Source organism: Photinus pyralis, unplaced genomic scaffold, assembly GCF_008802855.1.
Source record: "Photinus pyralis isolate 1611_PpyrPB1 unplaced genomic scaffold, Ppyr1.3 Ppyr1.4_LG1, whole genome shotgun sequence".
NCBI lineage: Eukaryota > Metazoa > Arthropoda > Insecta > Coleoptera > Lampyridae > Photinus > Photinus pyralis.
Window position 1 is genome coordinate 60,703,449 of NW_022170249.1, and position 23,404 is coordinate 60,726,852.

The 23,404-nt window shown below is 35.3% G+C and overlaps 7 protein-coding genes across 11 annotated transcripts; 4 read left to right on the top strand and 3 right to left on the bottom strand.

The window, feature by feature from the left end:
- Window positions 1–9: 9 nt before the first annotated feature.
- On the top strand, window positions 10–2,131 carry LOC116158779. The gene is made up of 2 exons (XM_031471621.1): window positions 10–303; window positions 358–2,131. The coding sequence occupies exons 1-2, from the start codon at window positions 225–227 to the stop codon at window positions 1,065–1,067; spliced, it is 789 nt and encodes a 262-aa protein (XP_031327481.1). The 5' UTR covers window positions 10–224; the 3' UTR covers window positions 1,068–2,131.
- Window positions 1,205–2,311, bottom strand: LOC116164737 (putative nuclease HARBI1). The gene has a single exon (XM_031478956.1). It carries the CDS (start codon window positions 2,309–2,311, stop codon window positions 1,205–1,207), a length of 1,107 nt encoding a protein of 368 aa, XP_031334816.1.
- Window positions 2,312–4,166: 1,855 nt separating this feature from the next.
- On the top strand, window positions 4,167–6,142 carry LOC116160489. Of its 2 annotated transcripts, none has more exons than XM_031473690.1 (2): window positions 4,167–5,263; window positions 5,321–6,142. In XM_031473690.1, exons 1-2 carry the CDS (start codon window positions 4,303–4,305, stop codon window positions 6,109–6,111), a joined length of 1,752 nt encoding a protein of 583 aa, XP_031329550.1. In that variant the 5' UTR covers window positions 4,167–4,302; the 3' UTR covers window positions 6,112–6,142. The 2 variants fall into 2 exon arrangements, with proteins under 2 accessions (XP_031329550.1, XP_031329551.1); XM_031473691.1 differs by having other exon boundaries at window positions 4,167–4,620; window positions 4,681–6,142.
- A 51-nt stretch (window positions 6,143–6,193) lies between these two features.
- Window positions 6,194–8,217, bottom strand: LOC116160490. 2 transcript variants are annotated; one of them, XM_031473693.1, is made up of 3 exons: window positions 7,784–8,217; window positions 7,444–7,565; window positions 6,195–7,383 (listed from the first exon to the last, which is right to left on the bottom strand). In XM_031473693.1, the coding sequence occupies exons 1-3, from the start codon at window positions 7,995–7,997 to the stop codon at window positions 6,304–6,306; spliced, it is 1,416 nt and encodes a 471-aa protein (XP_031329553.1). In that variant the 5' UTR covers window positions 7,998–8,217; the 3' UTR covers window positions 6,195–6,303. The 2 variants fall into 2 exon arrangements, with proteins under 2 accessions (XP_031329552.1, XP_031329553.1); XM_031473692.1 differs by having other exon boundaries at window positions 6,194–7,565.
- A 238-nt stretch (window positions 8,218–8,455) lies between these two features.
- LOC116158761 (protein ALP1-like) lies at window positions 8,456–18,244 on the top strand. 2 transcript variants are annotated; one of them, XM_031471590.1, is made up of 3 exons: window positions 8,456–8,734; window positions 17,008–17,118; window positions 17,166–18,244. In XM_031471590.1, exons 1-3 carry the CDS (start codon window positions 8,544–8,546, stop codon window positions 18,118–18,120), a joined length of 1,257 nt encoding a protein of 418 aa, XP_031327450.1. In that variant the 5' UTR covers window positions 8,456–8,543; the 3' UTR covers window positions 18,121–18,244. The 2 variants fall into 2 exon arrangements, with proteins under 2 accessions (XP_031327450.1, XP_031327451.1); XM_031471591.1 differs by having other exon boundaries at window positions 8,456–8,725; window positions 17,030–17,118.
- On the bottom strand, window positions 18,161–19,519 carry LOC116158762. Of its 2 annotated transcripts, XM_031471593.1 has the most exons (6): window positions 19,464–19,513; window positions 19,169–19,421; window positions 18,979–19,118; window positions 18,775–18,922; window positions 18,503–18,720; window positions 18,161–18,451 (listed from the first exon to the last, which is right to left on the bottom strand). In XM_031471593.1, exons 4-6 carry the CDS (start codon window positions 18,909–18,911, stop codon window positions 18,240–18,242), a joined length of 567 nt encoding a protein of 188 aa, XP_031327453.1. In that variant the 5' UTR covers window positions 18,912–18,922; window positions 18,979–19,118; window positions 19,169–19,421; window positions 19,464–19,513; the 3' UTR covers window positions 18,161–18,239. The 2 variants fall into 2 exon arrangements, with proteins under 2 accessions (XP_031327453.1, XP_031327452.1); XM_031471592.1 differs by having other exon boundaries at window positions 18,979–19,519.
- Window positions 19,520–19,775: 256 nt separating this feature from the next.
- Window positions 19,776–21,166, top strand: LOC116164746. Its single transcript, XM_031478966.1, has 4 exons — window positions 19,776–19,831; window positions 19,881–20,036; window positions 20,095–20,327; window positions 20,397–21,166. The coding sequence occupies exons 1-4, from the start codon at window positions 19,776–19,778 to the stop codon at window positions 21,164–21,166; spliced, it is 1,215 nt and encodes a 404-aa protein (XP_031334826.1).
- The last annotated feature ends 2,238 nt before the right edge of the window (window positions 21,167–23,404 follow it).

Here is a 23,404-nt window from a genome sequence, read left to right on the forward strand (position 1 = left end):
CTAAGCCGCTTTCCTTTCAACTGATCAGAGCTGATCGAGTAACTCTGAAGAGCTCCGGTGTGTTCCATTACCACAGATCATTTTGATCTGGTTCATGTTTCCCTCTTCCCCTCATGCACGACCTTTTTCGCGGGAGCATTAGAGTAGATCAGTAAACATAACCTTAGTTCTTTATTTACATCTTTGCTTAAAATATTTTGCTTGGGTAATATCACGAAACAATAATGGAATTAATCCTAGAGGAAGACGACGTACAATATAAATTATGTGTATCAGAAACTGATTACAATCGTGCAATGACAGGTTTATATAACTATTTCTATGTAATCAAATTTTGCTAATTACTATATTTTATAGATCATGCATTTGCACAAAGTCTATTATTTCACGCAAAAGTTACCGGTAGTTCTATTAGTACAGTTGCCTCAAATCAAAGTCGTGTAGAGAACTTGGAACCGGCATCGGACAATTTGGAACAGTACTTGGAAAACGACCGTCACAGCTGGTCGCATGACGAGACGTTGTGTCTTATTAAGTCAATGGAAGTGCACATTGAGGATGAAAACCATCCTAAAAAAAGGAAATTCATTTTCGAAAATGTTGCAAATGATCTGATAAGCAATGGCTTTCAGGTGAACGCTACCGTGTGCCACAATAAGTGGAAAAACTTAATGCGATCTTATAAAACTGCAAAAGATAACATGCTAAAAACCGGAAGAGGACCAACTAGATTTTTATTTTTTTCTGAAATGGATGGGGTTCTAGGTGAAAAACCATCGAGCAGTGCGACACATACATTAGAATCTAATAACTTACAAAATTTACCCGACACATTGCCACCTCCCGAGATGTCTGCAATGTCCTCTCCGTCATCATCACGGTCATCAACACCCACACTGACACGAAGTAAAGAAAAAAAAGGAAGCATTCTACAAATAAAAAAAGAGGAATTTAGGAGAAAACATGAAAGACATAAGGAAAAAATGAGACTTCTTGAGATAAGGAACAAGGTTGAGGAACAGAAAGTGAATCTCTTACAAGAAATTTTAAATAAGTTAAACTCATAAATAGTTGTAATTATGTTGTTTCAATATGAATAGTAATTTCGTTTTTTAAATTATGTAATATTACATTGGGAATATGTTATATGTTACTATAAATATTTGTTTATTTCATGAAATAAAAAATAAAACATATAATCTGATTACGAAAACATTTCTTCAAATATTTGTTCTCTCCGATGCCTGGTTACGTTTTTTACATCTGACTGCAATGGTATTTCACTATTAACATCACTACTTATGTCATAAGGTTCTATTACTGTATTATCATGTTTGCTTTCACAAATATTGTGAAGCACACAACAAGCCATCATAATTTTCACACAGATATTGATATTTAAGTTCTCTAAATGTTGTAGCCTGCGGAACCTCCCCTTCAAAAGTCGAAACACATGTTCAACAATAATGCGTGTCGATGAATGTTTAAAATTAAACACTTTTTGATTGTTACTTAGGGCACCGTTGTCCTTAAATGGAGGTACTAACCAACTCAGAGATGGATATGCTGAATCACCCAGTAAGTATTTATTGCCAAAGAAATTAACATTATTTTCGGCTTTAGAATACAGTGAGGACCTCCTTAACAACCGAGCATCATGCAGAGATCCCGGCTCTCCACAATACACGTCAATAAATTGCCTGAAGCTATTGACAGTTCCTTGTATTAGCAAACTAAAGTATCCTTTTCTATTGATGTATGAGTCTTGATCATTTTTTGGCCTCCGAATTCTCACATGACATCCATCAATTGCTCCAATTACATTTTGACTGCCAAATTTGGTGGCGAAAGCTTTAGATATAACTTCTGTTTCCTCCTGCGTTGGCCACTTAATGTACTCAGTACGTAGAGACAGTATACAATTTAATACCCTTTCAATTACACGGTGAGCAGAGCTCAGTGACACATCAAAACGATCAGAAACCTGCCTAAATGATTCCGTGTTTCCAAGGTACCATAATGTCATAAGCATGGCCTTTTCACTTGATATTTTCATTTTTCCGTGTTCATGAACAGGGATGAAACCACTGTTTTCCAGTCTACTAGCTAACTGGTACACTATTAATTTGTGCATTCGAAAATGCAATTTAAATGTTGTTTCACTATAATTTACAACTACTCTTTCAATATATCCTTCAATTCGTACAATTCTAGCATATTCCTCAACCTCAGAATCAGTACTACTTTCACTACTGCTCCCACTAGTTTCTGGACCTTCCAATAGATTAATAATGACTGGTAATAAATCCATAATTAACTACAAAACCAATTTTTAGGTTAGGTGTTTTTTGGTAAACAAAATGAGTGTTCCATTCAACTTCAGAATAGAGTAGTTGGGAGTGGTTCACTTAAAATCTTAGATCATTTGAAAGGAAAGCGGCTCTAAACGAAATGGAATGAACCGTCGTTGATCGTCAGTCGAGTCGGCTGTCCTCGTGTCGTCCTCGTTCATGATTGACTTTTCAAATTGAATTATAGTTGTAGCCGGTCAAAGTTTGAAATTTTAATTAGCGTTGTTTCTATAGACACTTTATTACATTCTATACCAATTCAAGAATTATAAAGGTAGGTTTTACTATACAATTTAAAAACGTCCAGAGAACGTTCCCTGTATCTTAACAGACATGAGACTTATAATGAACGTTCGCAAGACATTTGCCTCAGTTCGTCCCTGGGACAACCTTTAAAATACGTCCTTTGAACGTTCATTTAAAGTCCCGGGACGTTGGGGCATTATTTGGCTATAAAATAAACGTTCGCCGAACGTTTGGTGCTGTCTGGGTTCCGACATTCCGCTGTGGAAATTGAATAACCTGCAATTTAGACAATTTTTGGAGAAGTACACAAACAAAAAAGTGCCTGACGAATCTACATTGCGCAAAAGATATTTGCAACAGTGCTTTCACGATGTAATTTGTGAGATTAGGGACCAAATGAAATATGAAAATATTTGGATTTCAATTGACGAAACCACCGATGCGGCGGGACAGTGTGTATGTAGTGCTGTAGTAGGAGCTTTGAAAGCAGGTAGCAAATCTTATCTTCTTAACATACAAATACTGGATCATGTGAATCATTCAACTGTGGCAAAATTCTTTAATGACTCCCTGACACTTTTGTGGCCAGAAGGCATACGGTACGACAATGTACTGTTGTTCCTTAGCGATGCTGCTCCATATATTGTTAAAGCAGGGTCTGGTTTAAAAGTGCTCTACCCTAAGTTAGTTCACGTGACATGTCTTGCCCACGGATTACATCGTGTCGCGGAAACAATTAGGACCCACTATAAAGATGTTGATCTCCTCGTTTCGTGTGTTAAAAAGGTGTTCATAAAATCACCGATTCGAGTTCAAAAATTTCATGAACTGGCTCCAAATATACCTTTACCACCTCAACCCGTTTTGACTCGATGGGGATCATGGTTGCAAGCTGTATCGTACTACGCTGAACATTTCAGCGAAGTCAAAGAAGTTTTTAGTGCTCTAAATGCAGAAGACGCTGCCAGCATTGGAACAGCACAAGAATGCTTTTCTAAAAAAGGTATTCAAGAGAAGATTCAGTACATTCACACTCACTTTTCCAAAATACCTGATGCTATTACTCAATTGGAAGCACGAAATAATTCTTTAGAACATTCACTTTCGTTGGTCGAGGAAATTTCAACTTCTTTATCAAAGGAAACGCATGGTGTAGTCAAATTTGCATACGACAAACTCTGCAACGTGTTACTGAAAAATTCCGGCTACAATACACTGCGTCAAATTTTGAAAAAACTTTCTGGTGATGACGTCATGTTTGAAGAGGAATACACGGACGAAGAGTTGTGGTGTTTTTCACATGCACTTGTGACGTCATGTGACGTTGAACGGACATTTTCAATGTATAAAACATTTTTTACAGATCGGCGAAGAAGTTTTACTCAGGAAAATTTGAGAATGACCTTCATTGTGTATTGCAATAAAGCAATAAATTAAATAATAAGCATTAAGTAAAAATACTTTTAAATAAATTTTTTGTTTAATATACTTATTTTGGTGCTTATTTCTTACATTTTACGTGCTTATTTGCATACTTATTTCACTGTTTGATTGCGCTTACAATACATCGCGTGCATGTGACGTCACGATACAACAGCTGATCGCTTGTAGGACAAACACTTCACTGCTCGCTATACGTTTTATGCAAATTGTGGCCCTAATTTTTAAATTTTTGAAATAGAATTGATTTGTTAAGTGTTGTAATATGTGCGATAAAAGTGACTATTTTAATACTTTACCAACAGACGTTAAAAATCGTTACTTGGACAAAATTAAATTAGTTAATAATGTAGATCCTTATTTAGTTAGTATTGGTACATGTTCAACAAACATTAACGATTTTCCTAGAGTTACGTATTTCGATATCGTAAATTATTTAGTTTTTAATAAAAGTGCGTACACACAAGATGAGTTTAAGGCATATAAAAGCCTGGAGGCGTACAATTTATTCCATTCTAAGTGGATTAAAACATTGTGTGTAAAGAAAATCACAAACTCAGATAATGTTTTATTACTTTCTGAGGTATGTTGCCTAACATTGTATAGTAATATATGTATATCTATAGTTTTTTCTTTCTTGCAGGTCATACATTCACAAAGGTTAAATTTACCTCCAGTTAGCCTTTGGTGTGTTGTAAAAAACAATGGTGAAGTACTTACAGCACATTGTACTTGTACTGCAGGTTTGGGGGAGTGCTGCAGTCATGTAGGTGCCGCATTATTCGCAGTTGAAGCTGCTGTTCGGGATACAGAGCCAATCTCGGTCACTGGTGAAAAGGCCTACTGGATGGTTCCAAACACAAACTTAGGTGTGCCTAGTAGTGTAGAAGAAGTGGATTATTCTGTGCATAAACATGAAAACAGTAGCACTTCAAGTAATAGTGATGTAGATGAAATAGGTGATTTAGAAAAGGCAACCTTTTTGGAAAAGCTCAGTGCGCTGAAAAATACCCCTGTGATATTAAAAGTTACATCCCCATATTGTTTTACGTTACAACAGGAAAACCAAGAAGCGACATATCAACGTGGAATTTTAAACAATTTGTATGATCAAAAACATGAAACCAAGACCTTGAACGAGCTAATCGAAGTTGGGAAAACAATTGATTTTCATCTAACTTCTGATGAATGTGCAATCATTCAAGAAAAAACAATGGGGCAAGCAGGTAACAAAAATTGGTTTTGTTTTCGTGAAGGGCGCATAACTGCATCTTTGTTTAAAGCCTGTTGCAGAACTAAATTAACAAAACCCGCAATAAGCACAATTAAGGCAATCTGCTACAAGAAACCTTTTTTTTCAAAGCAGACCACTTATGGATGCTTGCATGAAAAAGATGCTATAGAGGCATATAAAGCTTTCATGCTTCCAAAACATGAGAATTTTGTAATAAAAACGTCGGGGCTGATAATTAACTCAATGTTTCCATGTTTTGGTGCAAGCCCTGATGGTCTGGTGAGTTGCGATTGTTGTGGATCTGGTTGTCTGGAAATTAAATGTCCATACTGCGTGCGTGACAGCAATGTTGAGGAATTGGTTCACTTCAAGAACATGTGTTTAAAAGCAAACGTACTGGAGGACAATATATGGAGCATCGACCTTGATCAGAATCACTCTTATTTTCACCAAGTACAAATGCAAATGGCAGTTGCCGAAAGGTCATACTGTGATTTGGTTGTATGGTCGAAGAAGAATTTTTATCTGGAAAGAGTGTATAGTGACAAAACATTTTGGGAATGTGAGAGTGAAAAAGCATTAGCATTTTTTAATAATGTAATAATGCCTGAATTACTTGGAAAGTATTTTACAAGACTACTTCCTTTAAAACAAATATCTACAAACGTGCAAGATAATGTACCCACATCTAAGCATAAAGTAGGGCAACACGATATGATTTGTTGTGCTAACAAATACTGTAGTGTACAGTGGTACAGTTTAAAAGATTTAAAGAAAAAAAGTGTACCGAAGGGTGTGTGGTATTGTAAAAAATGTGCAACACTTAAATTTCGCAAATGATATATTTTGGATTCATTCAGACATTTTTTTTACAGTTAATCTTATTCTTTCTGGAATGTGATACATTATATTATGTACTTGATTGTTGTAGTGTATCTATCTTATTTGTATATATTGTAAATTTTTTCTTAAATTTATGAACTTTATTAATAACCAATACCTTGTACAAGTTGAAAGTACAAAAAATAGCTATTACTGTGGAACAATGCTTGGACAAAAATTAATAAGTGCACAAGATACTGTAAGAATTTTATCTATTGTTTGAATTTTTTTATATTTTGAACGAACCATAAACATTGGTAAAGTATTGGAAGTAATTTTATATTTTCTTCGTAAAAGCCCAATAACCCTTTCTACATGTATTCTTACATTTGCAAGTTTACGAGTATCCTCCACTTCTTTGGGATGCAACTGCTTTTTTCCTTTTAGAAATGCTGGCATTTGCACCTCTGCCATGCATAAATTGACACTATCTTTAATTAAAAAGCCTCTATCGGCTAATATGAGGTCCCCCGGAAGCAAATTTTTTAAAAACCCTGAATTTTCAGTAATAAATTTATCACTACTTCGCCCAGTAAATGCCTTTGAAATGAACATAACACTGCCCTGTGGCGAAATTCCAATAAAATATTTGATAGTGTGATGGTGTTTATAATGCGAAAAATGTTGAGAAGATGCTTCTTTATTTTTTGGTTTTTCTGTGAAGATCTCAAAACAATCTATTATTACAGTGACCCTATTCCCAAAATTTTCTTTAAAACATTTGGGCATTGTAGCACACAAACATTCTCGTTCTGGCCATTGTACAAAAGACCTTAATTTCTTGTAAAGGACATGCAATACATTTTTAAATATTCTTCCACAAGTGGAACGAGATATGTTAAAACGGTAACCTAAATCAGTAAATAATAAGTTTAAACGTAATTTCATTAGTGTTAATATTACTTGTTCAAATTTAGATAAAGTTGTGTTAGGCGTTATCATTATGTAAGGCTCTACAAGTTGAAAAACAATTTCTAAAACCTCAAAAGAGAGTCCCGTATAAAATTTACATTTTGCATCATCCTTCATATCACTCATACTAAATTTATGAACTGACAATTCCTTTCGAAGTCTGTATATCTCTTCATTTGCTTTTAATAATCCATACTCCAAATCCTTTTCTGTTACGTTTGTACATTCAGTTGTTTCCAGTGTGGATGTTAGATTATCAAAAACTTCTGCCGAATGAGTGGCAATTTCCATGTTAAGTAGGGGTTCCTGAATGGATTCCTTTAAAATAAATAGATTAGAGAGGTAACAGCCAAAACATACCTGCAAAGTGCCAATTACTTGTTTTATGCGTTTCTTGGATCTATTATATCTTTCCATACTCGCTTTTCGTTTGTCGTAACCCATATTCTGTGATGGTATCCAATCTGGATGGTTCTCATCACTTAATTTTGCAGGTTTTCCTACAAATTAACGGTCTTATTACTTTTTTTGTAACGTGATATTTCCAGCAGACCAACTAGAAAAGGAAACAACAATCTGTTTTCGACACATTTCACACATTGTAAGTCATATGCTTTTAACAAAGTATTCTTATTTTTTACTGGCGTGTTGTTGTTCCTTTTCCAAATAGTTCTACCTCTCACAGTTAACAAATTTAGCTAATGTCTAAATAACATACCTTCCAAAAAATGTCTTGAGCAAATCATTTGGTACTTTAATTTACTGTCCGTGAGATCTGTTCTTCTCGTTGCTAATATCCAAGCTTCTCGTCTACGTTCTTTTCTAGGATCGACCTTTTTGTTGTTGTCATATATGGAAGGAAAACGAAAAAACGACACTTTGTCTCTATTACTTCTACTGCCACATTGAGCAACAGCGCAAAAGTTGGGCATATTGTCCTAAGCCTTCAAAGTACTTTTTATGTCTATATAATTACTACACTACACTTGCTACACTATATTAAATTACTTTAAACGTTTTATGTTGCCGTACGCAAGTTTATTCTTCAGTTTATTTTCCAATTTTTTCCTTAATAGTATATTAACCTGTATGAAATGAGGGTATGTTTGTCCTACGAGCGATTTGACAGCTGTTTTTTGATCACGTGATGCACGCGATGTATTCCGGGCTCTAATCATAACCTATCTTTTTCCTTGTTGTGTTTACATTTTCCCATTTGCTAGATTTTCCGTTTACGATCTTTAAAGGTGGATTTATAAACTTGACGTTCGCAGTTAACGTTGCCGTTGCCGTTTAGTTACCGTTGGAAGTTGGCAGTTCGTTTCGAATTGACATTTATAAAACTACGTTCGTGACGTTGTTGAGTTATTTGACCTCTGCATTCTAACTACTCAGTATGAAATAACTATTATAGTACATAACCTTAAAAGTATTTCGTTTATCATTTCATATAAATATTCACTTTTCTACCTTTAAAAATGGACGAGTATGATGTGTTGTTGGGTTTATCTGGCGTTTTATTGTGTTACGCAGCAGCGAAAATAATACAAAGACGACCGCGGCGATTTAAAACTCGTCCAATTAACAGAGACCGTAAATTAACTGGAAATTACCGATACTACCAAAAATTGAAAAATTTGGATTCTCCTCAATTTTTCAAATACACTAGGATTGTATAATAGTATAGATTATTATTATGTAAAAAGTATCAAGTTACTTGTGTCTTGATGTTGTCATAATAATGTAATGACTTGCAGAAATAAATTATATTTAATTACAATACTTACAAGTAATACATGGTGTCAGGTAGCCAGTGAACCTGCGTAGTGAAGGCGTATAGGTATATGAATAGTAATTTTCAAGCTTGATTTTAGTCTGGGATTTTGCTTGACCTTGATAAAAAGTGAATACAGAATCCGATACCAGGAGTGAAACCAGTAGCGAATTTGAGTTCTACGTAAGCTCAGTGTCTGGAAGGAAATCAGAACACCAGAACTCCGAAACAATGTGGACGAAAGAAGTGCTAGTTAATGGACAACCTGTTGTTTTTAAATTAGATACTGGGGCAGAGGTAAGCACATTACCTTTAAGTATTCTGAAGAAAGTTGCACCAAATTCCGTAATTAAGAAGAGTAATATTACGTTAATATCATATGGCGACCCGAACTTTAAATTGAAAACTTTAGGTGAAGTTCAACTAGATTGTGTTGTAAAAAACTGTCATCAACAAGTAACATTTATAGTGGTGAAGGCTGCAGATCAAATTCCTCTTCTGGGAGTGCAAGAATGTTCAGACTTACAGTTACTAAAGAGACTAGATTCAGTAACAAATCAAAAGTTGTTTAGATCTATAGATGATGTGATTAGTAAGTATAAGCATGTTTTTGAAGGGTTAGGAAAGTTTCCTACACAACATCACATAACTTTGAAAGAAAATGCTAAGCCTAAAATAAATGCAATTAGGCGTGTCCCACATATTTTGTTAAAACCACTACAGAATAAGTTGTGTGATCTTGTGTCCAAGGGTATTATTGAAAAGGTTGATAAACCATCACAATGGGTACATCCGTTGGTGATTGTTGAAAAAACAAATGGTGACCTAAGATTGTGTCTTGACCCCAGGGACTTGAATCAGGCTATCCAGAGGGAACATTTTTTGATTCCTTCTTGTGATGACATTGCTGTAAACTTATCTAAAAAGAATGTCTTTACCGTACTAGATATGAAAGACGGTTATTGGCAAATTGAGCTAGATAACGATAGCTCTGATTTAATGACCTTTGGTACTCCTTTTGGGAGATACAAATTTAAGAGACTAGCATTTGGGCTGTGTTCAGCACCTGAGGTATTTCAAAAAAAAATATTGAGGTTTTTGGTGACTTACCCGGAGTGGGTTTATATTTTGATGATTTGATTGTTACTGGATCCACAGAAGCTGAACACGACCAAAATTTGAAGGGTGTTTTGGAAAGAGCATCTCAATATAATATAAAATTCAACAAAAGCAAAATACAGTTCAAAAAGGAGAGTATCAAATTTATGGGACAGATTTTTTCAAAGAAAGGCATAGAAACAAACAAAAAATACATTGAAGCAATTTTAAAAATGCCTCTTCCACAGTGCAAGGCTGATGTTTTAAGATTCTTAGGGATGGTAAAATACGTGGAAAAATTTATACCTAATCTTTCCAAATTGACTGCTCCTTTGAGAAATTTGACCAGAAATGATGTAACTTTTGAATGGAAAGATGAGCATAAAAATTCTTTCAATAATTTATTATATTTGCTCACTAGCGCTCCTGTGTTGTGCTATTTTAATTCACAATATCCAATCGAAATTGAAACTGATGCATCTAAAGATGGGCTGGGAGCCTGTCTATTGCAACAAGGTAGGCCAATAGCGTTTGCGTCTCGCAGCTTGACAAAAACTGAGCAAGCTTACGCTCAAATTGAAAAAGAGACTCTGGCTATTCTTTTTGCTGTAAAAAAATTTCATTATTTCATTTATGGCATGCCCACAAAAATACATAGTGATCATAAACCGTTAGAGGCAATATTTAAAAAAGACCTTCAGTCAGCATCACCGAGAATTTTAAGAATGCGATTGAAATTACTGAAATATGATCTTAACATACAATATAGGCCAGGAAAATATATGTATATCTCTGACGCTTTGTCTCGTGCATTTTTGAGACAAACATCACCCCGGACAGACAATGACATAGAGTTTGCGGTACACTCAGTTATCCGAACCCTACCTATGTCCAAAGACAGAATTCAACAATTTGCTAATGAAACAATGAAAGATAGACAACTAAGTCAAGTTCTTTACTTTATTAACAATAGTTGGCCTGATCAAAAATGTAAAATTCCAGATAATATCAGAGTCTATCATAAACTTAAGGAAAAATTGTTTGTGTTTGAAAATTTGTTATTCTTAGAAAATAAGTTAGTAGTTCCGCGTAAGCTAAGGTTAGAGATGATCAAATTACTGCATGAAGGCCATTTAGGTATGGAAAAAACAAAATCTCAAGCCAGAAAAGTTTTTTACTGGCCTGGAATTACAACAGATATTGAGACATATATTAAAAGTTGTAAAATATGTGAGAAATTTGCCAGAAAAAACCCTAAACAAAATATATCACATCCAATCCCTGAAAGACCATGGGAACGTGTAGGTTCAGATATTTTTACTTATGCTAATCAAAGCTATTGTGTGTTGTTTGACGCATACTCAAACTGGTTAGAAGTTTTACCTATTAAGAATAAATGTGCCGAGTCTGTAATTTGTGAACTTAAAACAGTTTTTGCAAGGTTTGGTTCCCCTGATATACTTCTTACTGATAATGTGCCGTATAACAGTGAGAAATTCTTGGAATTTGCAAAAGATTGGAATTTTACTCTTGTTACACGTAGTCCAGAATATCCACGTTCAAACGGATTAGCAGAAAAAGCAGTATCGATTGCTAAGAACCTGCTTAAAAAATCTTTAGAGGAAGGCAAAGGCGAATTAAGTTGCGCTTTGTTGAACTATCGCAATTCATCATTAAAAGGGATGGGATATTCTCCATCACAGCTCTTAAATAGCAGGAATTGTAAGACTAAAGTTCCAATCACTTGTGATTTACGACAGCCTAAGTTGTGCGAAAGTGTTACTCAAAAAATGCTTAAGAAGCGAGAGCTCAATGAAAACTATTTCAATAGAACAGCTAAAACGTTAAAACCACTTAATGAAGGTAGTGATGTGACTGTGTTAAATCACAAACGCAAAATTTGGGAACCCGCCAAAATTGAAAGAATGCATGAGAATCCACGATCATATGTGTTACAGGATTATAAGGGCAACACTATACGAAGAAATCGCGTAGATATAAGACCGTCACAAAACGCATTTAAAGTGACTGACACATCATTTGAACCTGAATCTTGTTCAGGCACTGAATCTTCTGATAGTGATGTCCGTGTTGTACCTAAGCCTGAAATTTGTAAACATAGTCCCTCATTTGTACCATCAGAGACAAATCGTCGGCCTCATACGAAAACCTTGTAACTCCAAAAATTTCAATTTTACAGGGCAATAAAAAAACTATTTCTTTTTTTTCAGAGTTAAAAATTGAAAGATGTTAGGTATCAAATATGAAGGTAAAATTACTGTCTATCTTAATATGAATATACACAGGTATTTAAAAAAAACGATGTAAATGGAGGAGATACGTGGTTTTATTATAAAAAGGCGCCATGGACGGGACTTACAAGGTATTCGATTTTAGGAGTTACGAGGTTTGCAAATATTATGTGCAGGTGATAATGGAGTTACGCAACTTTCATATTTATTTTTATTGAAATCAAAAGGATAAGCAAGAAAACAAAATGGTTAATGAAACAATGTTATCTTTAATTATTATGTTTGTAGAAAACTAATTAGTATTGTAAGGTATATTATCATAAAAATCGCGATAATCCGCCATTACGTACTCTTTTAAGGCCTGCAGATGTTCAAATTTGTCGGATTTAATCTTTAGTCTTTCGCTGTAAAGCGGTAGGATGTCAATTTTGGGATTTTTATTTATGCGTACAGGAAGAAGTTTCCATTCATGGGAGTGCCTAAGTTTGTATTCAATCTCACAAGTTGGTTTATACTTGATGGCGCGTAGGTCCTGCACTGTGGGATCCCCAGCTTTTTTCCCGGGTCTTATGGAAGCGAGGAATCCTAATTTTGCATAGTTTAGGAAATAATCATGGGTTAAGTAGTGTACTTTGTACGGTTCTGGATTTTGTCTTGCCTGTAAGCAAACGTCAATATAGTCGGCGGGAACATTTATTTTTCTTTTTCTTAAGACCCGTTCTATTGAAGAATGAATACTATCGGCCTCCATTTGGGTGTGGCCACGTTCCAAGTATTTTTGTACAATAGTTATTTTTTTTTCTGTTGCAATGTAAAGCAAAGCATTTGAAAGAACGGAATTTCTATTCTGTCCAGCGCAACCATCACTGTAAAGAATAGTTTCCTCCCCCTCAATTAAATTTGTCGACTCTTTTCGTATAAAGTTGCAAATTATTGTAGTGAATTCATTTGCCCCCACAGAACCCTCTGTTTCATTCCATATGAAGCAGAATGCTTCTTTGGTTTTTATGTTATAAATTGTGAAATTATGCACAATTAGTTTTTTCTTGTAATAAAGGCTCGACACATTTGAGTGTGGGGCCAGTAAAACTGATTGTAGATCCATAGTGTACACTTTATTCCTTTCGTCAGTTTTATCTTTGGCTTTCTCTTCTCGGGCTTCTTTCTTCTTTTCCTGGTGTACCCTATAGATAGCCTCTTCTAGATTTCCCATTTGGTTTGAAACACAGATGTTGCACTCGTCTTTCTTAGGGGTAAATAAAGCTAGGTTCATATCATCAAAAGTGTACGAAAACAATGTTTTTGACACCGGCTCTGTCCCATTTTCTTTGCACCAATTAGTGCTGTATTCACCGTACAGGTGCATTTTGGAACGCCAAATTGGTTCAAGATATAATTTTTGGGTAGTTGCGCGACAGTAGTGGAACTCCAACTTCGGTAAAGCCGCAAAGAAATTCTTGAGGCACAATTTCCTTTCCTCAAATACATTCTTTCTTAATTTTTCTTCTTTTCCTTGTTCCACTAACATTTCAGCTTGAGTTTCCTCGCTATTATTCATCAGATGTTCATGGTGCACTTCCTTCGTCTTCCAATCCCTCACTGTCCATTCACCGACACTTAAAGTATTTAAGAACATTTTTTTACACACTTTATATTTTACGTCGTCTTTTTTCAAGTAATAATTGAAACTATTTTTCCTTCTTGATTCGTGGTCATTTTTTCTATGCCTCTGCCGTTTAGTGTCGTCAACACTCATAAGCATCGCAACAAAAACTTTCTTTGCACTTTTTTCAAGTTTCCAGAAGCGGTTAAATATTTTCAGTCTGTCGTCTTCCGAAAAAATTGTACAAAAAAACGATGACTTAGATTTCATACCTTTGGTAGAAATTTGGCAATTACAACGCTCTTGTAGATTTTTTTTGGTTTGGATATCTTGTAATTCCATTTATTTTCAATTTTTTTCTTTCCATAGTATTCTAAGCCCTTTTGTCGTTTTATTTTATTATCATTATCAAACCATTCATTTTGATTCACGTGCCTATAGTTTTCTTTCTTTTCCGTTTTTCCTCATTTGGCTGTTTTTCCCTACTGACAGATGGGGTGTCTTCCTTTTCATCAATAGCATCTGTAGGCGTGGATTTAGATGAACTTTCTGATAACTCGTCTGATGACTCTCCTGTCAAGTAATCAGGATCTGTGGTTTCCGCGACGGAAGGTCCAGGGTGTGAATGTTGTTCAATTTCTACTCCTTCATTTAAGGAGGAGATTTCCAACGGCTCATTGATAGCTTCTAAGAAGTTACTATCAATTGAAATATTCTGCACATTTTCTGGCAAAAGATTTGTGATTTCAGACAATTCAGGTTCAATTGAAATATTATTCTGCACATTTTCTGGCAAAAGATTTGTGATTTCAGACAATTCAGGTTCAGTTACTTCAGTATCATGCGTAAGGTCCAAATCAAAAACGTTATTAAGAGTAGTATAGACTGGTTGGTTGGTGGCGATTTCAGTTACGTTACTTGGAGCTAGGAAACTAATGTCCTCTTGTAAGGCCAATTGCAGAATCTTTTTGCTGCGCGACATCTGCAAAAATTTCCATTTGTACACTCACATAATTCTTTAGTATAAACTGTATAAACGCCTTTAAAACAGGAAGTATGTATGATGAAAACATTGTTTACATTTAGGTACATAATATTCTCACAATACTCGAAAAATGTTACTGGTCCTATTGGTTCTTATTTTGACTGCTGATCATCCTAAAGATACTATTCACTCGTTCCATACATTTTTAAATTGAAATTAAACGACACCAACGTCTCGTGAGTCATCAAAAGTATTCCATATAACTGGCATTCTGAACACATTAACATTTTCCACATAACCATTGCACAAATCCTACATTTATAGTAAAATAATTCAGTATAGATTGCTTACCTCTTAATATTTACTTTAAGCAACGCACATCACTTATTTACTGAAAATGCAGCTGATTACCGTTGACATTCAAAATATGGAGTTACGCGGTTTTCGTGTTGGTGTATGACAAGTATGGAGTTACGAGGTATTCTATTTATTGAATTACAGGAAACATTTTTAAAATAGAAATTTGACGGTTGTACCACATGTTGAATTAATTATTTAGCAACAGATGACGCTTAAATCTCAATTTTGCCATAGATATATAAATACATAGATACAGCCATACCCCAACATAGTTCAAAAGGACGTACCATCTATTACCATCACTTTCGGCACATTAATTACGTATAGCGCTATCCTTTATAGAGATACCCTGAGCATGGAAGACAAGATTCGCATTATTTATTATAACTACTGTCAATCAAATTGTTAGCACAAATCACACAGAAAATTATCAGATTTGAGACTTTACAACATAAATAAACCGCCTTTTTATTTATTTAAATCGCATAGCAGCAAGAAATGTTGCATTTAAAATGGAAGATGTTACTTGGAAAGCTGGTCAATGAAGAATTTGAAAAAATTACAGCTGACAACTGGAAGAAAGTGTGTGAACATGTGGAAAGTGATTAATTTAAAAGAGAAGTTATATTTGGTTGATGTGGCTGAACTTTATAATAAGTGTTAATAATGACAGTGATGATTCGAATTTGTCAATTTCATCTGACGATGATTCGGATTGTGAGCTTTTACAAACGTAATGAATGTTCACTAAATGAGTATTATCACCAATTGGATATCATTGTTAAGGTGTTGTATTTATTTTAAATAAATGTACACGTGTAGCTTACTTACTACAATTAGCACTATAATTTCAAAAAGAAACCCCACCGAATGGACATATGCCGAAAGGTAGGCAAGACGCGTAGCGACCAAAATTTGATATTGCACGCACACACAGTCTAAAAACTCGTTTCCCTAAGAATATTGGACGGATCCTTCTTTGTGATCATGATACAAACGCACTGCATCAACATCATATAGGCCAAAATGATAATTGGAAACGAATTCACTTCCTGTCGCAACTTAATTTCCTTTACCATTACGCCTAAAACCATGCAATTAAAATTAAAATGTTGAACATAAACTTTACTTACTTACGGTTTTTTTGATATTCTGCAAGCCAGCAATGAATTCACTGCAGCACATCATGTCAAACAAGGTAAACATAATCCCAAATTTGAATGGCGTAGCTGTATGTAATAAAACTATTTCAGGAATAACAATTATGGACGCGTCTATCATTATGGCAAGCACTAATGTTATTCGTATTCAATTGATAACGCAATAATAACATAATATTTAGGGAAAAAACCGCCCATCATGTTTAGGGCGAATATTTTTAGTTAGATTTGATTTCGCGCGATCGTGAAATGTGTCAACTGTCACATGACTTATGGGACGCGATAAGTTTGTTTTAAGCGTCCGATCCGCGTACGACATAGTGGTTAAGGCAATAAAAAGAGATAGAACATGTTTCATCTTGGTTAGAAAGTAATGGAGAGATGTACAAATTTCTTTGATATGTTTTTTAAAAACCGAGGTATGTTTGTTAAGGATGGCTGTATCTAGGTATTTATATATCTATGAATTTTGCCCTAAAATGGACTTACGAGGTTTTCGTATGAGGGCGACGAAATACAAAATTAACTACTCGTTCAGGCAGAACTATAAAACAACCAGAAAGGCTAAACTTGTGAGGGAAGATGTATAATAGTATAGATTATTATTATGTAAAAAGTATCAAGTTACTTGTGTCTTGATGTTGTCATAATAATGTAATGACTTGCAGAAATAAATTATATTTAATTACAATACTTACAAGTAATACAAGGATGAGCCTACCAATTTTTCAAAAACTGTTAGACATGATTAAATTGGACCTCCAAAAACAAAGAAGACGTGATACCATTTCTCCCGAAGAGAGATTAGTTATAACATTGCAGTAGGTGTTTTCATTATTTAATGTTGTTCTATTGTCTAAATCTTCAGATATTTATCTCAAGGCACAAATATGCAAGTGCTTGCATGGACATTTCATATAGGCTTAACAACAGTGCATCAAATAATCCTTGAAGCATGCAACATTATTTGGGAGCGGCTGAGCCCACTGTACCTAAAATCCCCTTCTAGTGAAGCCGAATGGGAAAACATTGCAGATGGTTTCCTTCAGCATTGGAATTTTCCTAACTGTATAGGTGCCATTGATGGCAAGCACATCAATATTCAGGCACCTGCTCGCAGTGGGAGCTTATTTTATAATTATAAACATAATTTTAGTGTAGTGTTATTAGCAGTATGCGATAGTAAGTATCGCTTTACATTTGTTGACATTGGGGCATACGGCTCCCAAAGCGATGGTGGCGTTTTAAAGAATAGTGTATTTGGCAAATGTTTGGAAGAATCTACATTAAAAATTCCTAAACCGACAAGTTTACCCAGTAGTGAGGTTGTTTTGCCTTATTTTTTGGTAGGAGATGAAGCATTCCCTTTGAAGGAATACATAATGCGACCTTATCCGGGGCGCAACTTAAATGACCAGCAAAAGATTTTTAATTATCGTTTGTCCAGGGCGAGGCAGACGATAGAAAATACTTTTGGGATTTTGGTTGCAAGATGGCGATTGCTCAAAACCACAATAAATGCCAAAGTAGAAAATGTGGATAACATTGTTAAATGCATAGTCGTTTTGCACAATTACTGCCAAACAGAAATGTCCACAAGTACAGATTTATATTGTCCTCCGGGGTTTGTAGACTCGAGCGATTGTCCCAATGGAACCTGGAGAGAAGATGCACCCCTTCAATCTGTGGGAAGAACAGGTGCAAATATTGCCCGTAAAACAACTTACCAAAATAGGGACAATTTAGCTAATTACTTAGTGTCTAAAAATGGCGAAGTTCCATGGCAATATGACATGATCAAACAATCGATGTTACTTAAGTAATTTATTGTTAGTTATTTAATTTTTTTTTTACTTTTTGTACTACATCTAATATTATAAATTCTTAATCTTAACCTTAAACTATGTTTTATACTATTCTACCTATTTACACCAATAATAAATTAATCTAAATCCTCTAAAATTTTTAACATTTTTTTTCGTTTTTCTTTGGCCTCTTCGGGAGGCATCTCCATTAAACGAGTAAAAACATACTCTGTAAAGGTCCGGTTTTGTTCAGGTGGTGGTGCAGCTGCCTTCGCCTGAAGAGTACTAGCAATTTGTTTCGCTGTATTTATCACCTCATCGAATTCCAGGCTTCGTTTCGATTTACTGCCTGCTTTAAATAACTTTTACATTAATTACAAAGAACACTGCAGAACATCACCTTTTTGGCTTTGTCGAGTTTCAGATGCATGGCTCGAGGTCCCACTAGCTTCTGCTCCTCTTTCCGGAGTAATGGTTTGTTCCATAATCTCCTCAATGTCGCCCTCCGATTGCGGTGATAAAATTGTCTCGATCCCGGACCACCCTGACGATCGGGACGATGTTCGGGATGAAGAGGGAGATCCGTCATGGACCACTGCGACTGTTGCAGTATGCGTTCTGAAAAAATTGATGGCTGTAGTACATTTCAAATTCAAGAGAGTTAGAAATTACTTTCTGGGCCGGGTACATTTACTGTAAAACGACATCTTTTCAGAGTACACCCAATTGGTGTCGCCTCCTCCTGAGCCAGATGGTTTTAATCTTTTCTCTCGGGTAAACCGGTCTCGTACGTTCTTCCACAGCTTCATACAATCTTCCACTAAAAGAAACGTCAAAATGAGTTCCTAAATTACAAAACATATGGTATATACGAACCACTGCATCTGGTTATTTCTGAAATCTCCTTCCATGCATCTTCCTTTTTTTTGCGTTTTTGTACTCTTTGTGGGAGAGATCATACAAAAATTCATAATTTTGAATTAATTCAATTAGAAGACCTGTAACGTCGGTTTGGTCTGAAATTGTCGAAATTATGCATATGTGATTAATAAAATGGACACCTTACCTGCGTCTCCCATTGGAATTAATTAAATAAATAATTAAATAAACAATCAAACTTCTCTATTTATATATACATGATAAATGACAATACTGAATACACTGTAGTGTAGTTCTTGTACACCGTTATAAAGTAGGTCAGAACGGGTTAGAGAATGTCAATTTTTGGAAGCATCTTATTGGCTGGATGTTGAACGGCGAACGACGAACTTAAAAGATGGTCATGTCTTGAACGGCAGGAACGTTATCCGAAACTGCAACTGCAGCGGCAACGATGTTTATAAATAGCGCCATATAGTTACTTTAGGTTAACATTAAACGACGAACGGCAACTGAACTGCAACTGCGAACGTCAAGTTTATAAATCCACCTTAATAGTTCTTAATTTTCTATAATTGTGTGTTACTTGTGAGATATTTTTCTTTTTAACATCCTGTAGTGGTTTTATCCGTCCGTAATTTTATACCAAACCCCTTTCCTAACATTCGACTGTCTTGTTCGTTGCAAAGGTAAGAGACTGCAGTCGAATATTAGATATTGTCTAATACTATGCTGTTTAGATGGGCTTGTGTTATGCACCGGATTGTAACCACACCCATAAGAATGGTTGTAAAATGTTTACGTTTCCAACAGATCAAAATCTAAAAAAAAAGTGGGAAACGTTGCTTCGGTAAGTTGAAATTAGTTTTGTGAATATATTTATTAACAACTCTCTACAGAAGAGCAGACAGGCAGCCAAATCGATTCTCCGTGGTCTGTGCATGCCAGTTTGTTAATAGGAATAGAGAAAACCTTCCTACCTTATTTAAACGGAATAATTTCCAGTTTTCTCCACCTCCTCCAGAAGTAAGGAAAAGGCAGAAAAAAATTGTAATGTAAGTGCATGTATTTCCCAAAAAATGATCTTAATAGTGTTAACTGTGGTTTATTTAGAAATCAGGACACACCAGTTGCTCAATCGACAAAGGTTGTAGAAAAGTGCACGAGTGAACCCAAAGCCTCCACTTCAGAAAGTACAGTGCTGTTACAATCAGAAGCTTACTTCCGGGAGAAAGAGATGGCTGAACTACAATCAAAAATTGCGAATGTTTCTGTGGCATTTGGTTACCACACAGTAAAAGACAATAACAAGCTTGTTGCGTTATATACTGGACTACCCGATGCTGGTGTGTTTCAATCTCTCTGCAATTATGTGTGCAAATGAAAAATTAAGTATTACTATGGGTGGACAGTAGAAAAGTTGTGTAAGGAAGATCAATTACTGCTCACTTTAATGAAACTGAAACTAGACTTAATGCAAGTAGATTTGGCAGTGAGGTTTGGTATATCGCAAAGCACTGTATCCAACATCATCCTTACGTGGATACACGTGCTCAAGGAATGTCTTTACGATAAAATATTAGGCAAATCTCTTCCGACAACCTCAAAAATTAAAACCTGTTTACCTTCTGCGTTTGCTACGTTCACAAACTGCCGCATTATAATAGATTGTACTGAAATTTATACTGCAGTAGCTGGCCAGTTGGATAAGCAAAAACAAACCTACAGCAATTACAAGCATAGGAACACATTAAAAGCTTTAGTTGGGGTTGCTCCCAATGGAGTAATTATATTTGTTAGTGATTTGTATGCGGGCAATACCTCTGACAAAGAAATTGTACGAAACTGTGGAATATTAGAGTTGTTGCAAGCAGGTGATTTAGTCTTAGCCGACAAAGGATTTTTAATAGCAGATTTGTTACCTCCAGGTGTTTCCCTAAATATTCCACCATTTCTAATGAATAGACAGTTTACTCCAGAAGAAATTAAACAAACAATGGCTATAGCTAAGGCCAGGATTCATGTAGAGAGAGCGATTCAAAGAATAAAAATTTATAAAGTTTTACATTTCATACCTGCAGCATTAAGGCCATACAGTAGTGACATTTTTAAAGTGTGTGCATGCTTGGCGAATATGAACTACCCACTTATCAAGGAAGTTGAGGAACAGTACAATTTAGAATAAAACGTCAATTTTCATTTTAATGATCACAATGTTTTATTTCATACTGTGTAATGAGCATTATATTTTCTGGTGATATTATCATACTCAAAATATGTAAACATGTCAACATATTTCTTGCTATGTAACTATATTATTATAATTGATATTGTATCAAAAATACTAGTACTTTATTCGCATAGGTGTTTAATGTACTGATTATAATAAAACTGTAACAATTTTGAAATATTAATTTTCCATGCATCATCCTTATCAATTTTTTTAACAATAAAATCGACAGTTGACCAAATGCATAAATAGCATGAATCCCTGTTTAAAATGTGTAACTGTCCTTGGATTTGATCATAGTAATCATGCTTATATCATTAACAATATAGTATATTTCATTACCAGTCCAGAAAGGAAGATTTTCCCGTGGGCGCATGACGTTTCCCGTGTGAGGCGAAGCCGAACACGGGAAGTCATGCAAACACGGGAAAAGCCTTTCTGGACGTGTAATGAACGATATTTTTCATCATACCTCTCCGAAAATAACGGAGAATAATTATTTACATTGAAGTCCAAATCCAATTTGACAACAAATTCTGTTGCTTGTCTTATGACCCTTAAACCCCCATTATCTTCAACGCATCATCAATAGTCGAGCGAATTGTATCGTCTCCCCTGCATCTTGCTCCAAATTTCCGAATACTAAAATAACCTTAGTAAGTAATCACCATTTTATCTCTGCAGCTTCATTCAAAAATTGCTCCCTTGTTATACAGAACTTTTGATTTTTTTGGGATATAGCGGACGGTCTGACGCTTCAAAAAGTCGGTTTTGCACAATTTGCTAGCGTTTTCATTTTCTTTTACCGTAAGAATGTTCTTAATCATTGAAAACCTACTCCATAACGTACTCTTTTCACGATTTCGTCAATGCACCAGTTATGAAATTTTTCATATTCCTTTTCGCATCTCTCTTTTGATTTCGCTGGTAATAGTTGGGAACTGGTTTCTGCAGCTTCCCTTAATATATTAGCGGGAATTTCGCCTTCACCAAAATCCATTTTTAACACAATGGTAAAAAATCGGTTGACATATATGTCAAAGTCAATCCGCGGTATGCATGGCAACGCATGGGATAGGGATAGCTATGGCAAACTTGATTATTCGTAGCGCACGGGAAAAAGTTTTCCAGTGCGCTCGCACGGGAAAACCCTACTTTCGGTGCGCTTGGGATACATGAAAAGACAGTACTTTCGGAGAGGTATAATGAAAAAATCATTATCTACATATTTTAAAATGTAACCATTCTCAACACTTAAAACAGTTTTAAAATTTGAATCTTTATATCTGAATGGACATTTTATTTCAATTAATTCATTTTCCCCGATTAATCCATCTGGGCTAGCACCAATGACGCCTTCCTTAGAAAACCAGATTCCTGTAGGAGTAACTGTCACATTATATTGCTCTTGAAATTTTTCAATGGCCTTTTTTTCATTATACCTTCCCCACTGAATTTGTTTCACTCCGTCTAAGTTGTATGATCCTGAAAACGAACAAATTGTTAAGATATTTAAAACCGGAGAGCAAACAAATACCTGTGAGGGTTTTGAAGAGAGATGGGGGGAATCGGCCTCTATCCATGGCTTTAATTATTTTCCCAAAATTGCTAGCAGTTTATGCTTCCGTGCAATTAACCAAAAAGTATTTTCATTTTGTCCCACGGTTACATTTGCAATGCTTACAATTTCTTCTTCCTTCAATGTCAATTTTTCTTGTAAATATGCAATTTTGTTTGTAGCTGTTATATAACCATCAGAAAAAATAATTGATTCAACATTCACAATAATGTCTACGGTATCTTCTTTAGGTGATGGGGCAAGCAACCATCCCATTCCAGTTGGACCGCATGCTTTTAAATCTTCATAGAAATGTTGTACGGCTTCCTCCGAGATGTCTTCATCCACGGCAGCATATTCCAATGAAGTTGATGGTTTAGGAAATAAATCTGTAACCTTTTTCATGCTGCTACATTTTGCTGGCTTCACCCAAGAACATGCGGTATCAGTAATTGCAATGTTATAGTGAACAAATAGGGCTACTGCGGCCATGTGGTGACATAAATATAAACCGCGAGGACATGTGCAGGTGCTCTCCATTATGGAATCCTTTGTAATTACAAGCTAAAAAATTATTACGGTAATTCTCCAATACCGGGGCACAATTTGGTTCAAACCTCAACTTTGTACACTTG

Excerpts from the sequence above, each read along its gene's own strand:
- LOC116158762 (XM_031471592.1), bottom strand. The coding sequence starts at position 18,911 with ATGAAGCTGTGGAAGAACGTACGAGACCGGTTTACCCGAGAGAAAAGA. Across the intron at positions 18,721-18,774 it reads AAATGTACCCGGCCCAGAAA|AACGCATACTGCAACAGTCG; the intron begins GTAATTTCTAAC and ends CAATTTTTTCAG. Across the intron at positions 18,452-18,502 it reads AACTCGACAAAGCCAAAAAG|GCAGTAAATCGAAACGAAGC; the intron begins GTGATGTTCTGC and ends TATTTAAAGCAG.
- LOC116160489 (XM_031473690.1), top strand. The coding sequence starts at position 4,303 with ATGTGCGATAAAAGTGACTATTTTAATACTTTACCAACAGACGTTAAA. Across the intron at positions 5,264-5,320 it reads AAAAACAATGGGGCAAGCAG|CCTGTTGCAGAACTAAATTA; the intron begins GTAACAAAAATT and ends CTTTGTTTAAAG.
- LOC116164746 (XM_031478966.1), top strand. The coding sequence starts at position 19,776 with ATGTTTACGTTTCCAACAGATCAAAATCTAAAAAAAAAGTGGGAAACG. Across the intron at positions 19,832-19,880 it reads AAGTGGGAAACGTTGCTTCG|AAGAGCAGACAGGCAGCCAA; the intron begins GTAAGTTGAAAT and ends AACTCTCTACAG. Across the intron at positions 20,037-20,094 it reads AGGCAGAAAAAAATTGTAAT|AAATCAGGACACACCAGTTG; the intron begins GTAAGTGCATGT and ends TGGTTTATTTAG.
- LOC116164737 (XM_031478956.1), bottom strand. The coding sequence starts at position 2,311 with ATGGATTTATTACCAGTCATTATTAATCTATTGGAAGGTCCAGAAACT.
- LOC116158779 (XM_031471621.1), top strand. The coding sequence starts at position 225 with ATGGAATTAATCCTAGAGGAAGACGACGTACAATATAAATTATGTGTA. Across the intron at positions 304-357 it reads TTACAATCGTGCAATGACAG|ATCATGCATTTGCACAAAGT; the intron begins GTTTATATAACT and ends TATATTTTATAG.
- LOC116158761 (XM_031471590.1), top strand. The coding sequence starts at position 8,544 with ATGGACGAGTATGATGTGTTGTTGGGTTTATCTGGCGTTTTATTGTGT. Across the intron at positions 8,735-17,007 it reads CAATTTTTCAAATACACTAG|GATGAGCCTACCAATTTTTC; the intron begins GATTGTATAATA and ends AAGTAATACAAG. Across the intron at positions 17,119-17,165 it reads AGATTAGTTATAACATTGCA|ATATTTATCTCAAGGCACAA; the intron begins GTAGGTGTTTTC and ends CTAAATCTTCAG.
- LOC116160490 (XM_031473692.1), bottom strand. The coding sequence starts at position 7,997 with ATGCCCAACTTTTGCGCTGTTGCTCAATGTGGCAGTAGAAGTAATAGA. Across the intron at positions 7,566-7,783 it reads CTCAAGACATTTTTTGGAAG|GAAAACCTGCAAAATTAAGT; the intron begins GTATGTTATTTA and ends GTTAATTTGTAG.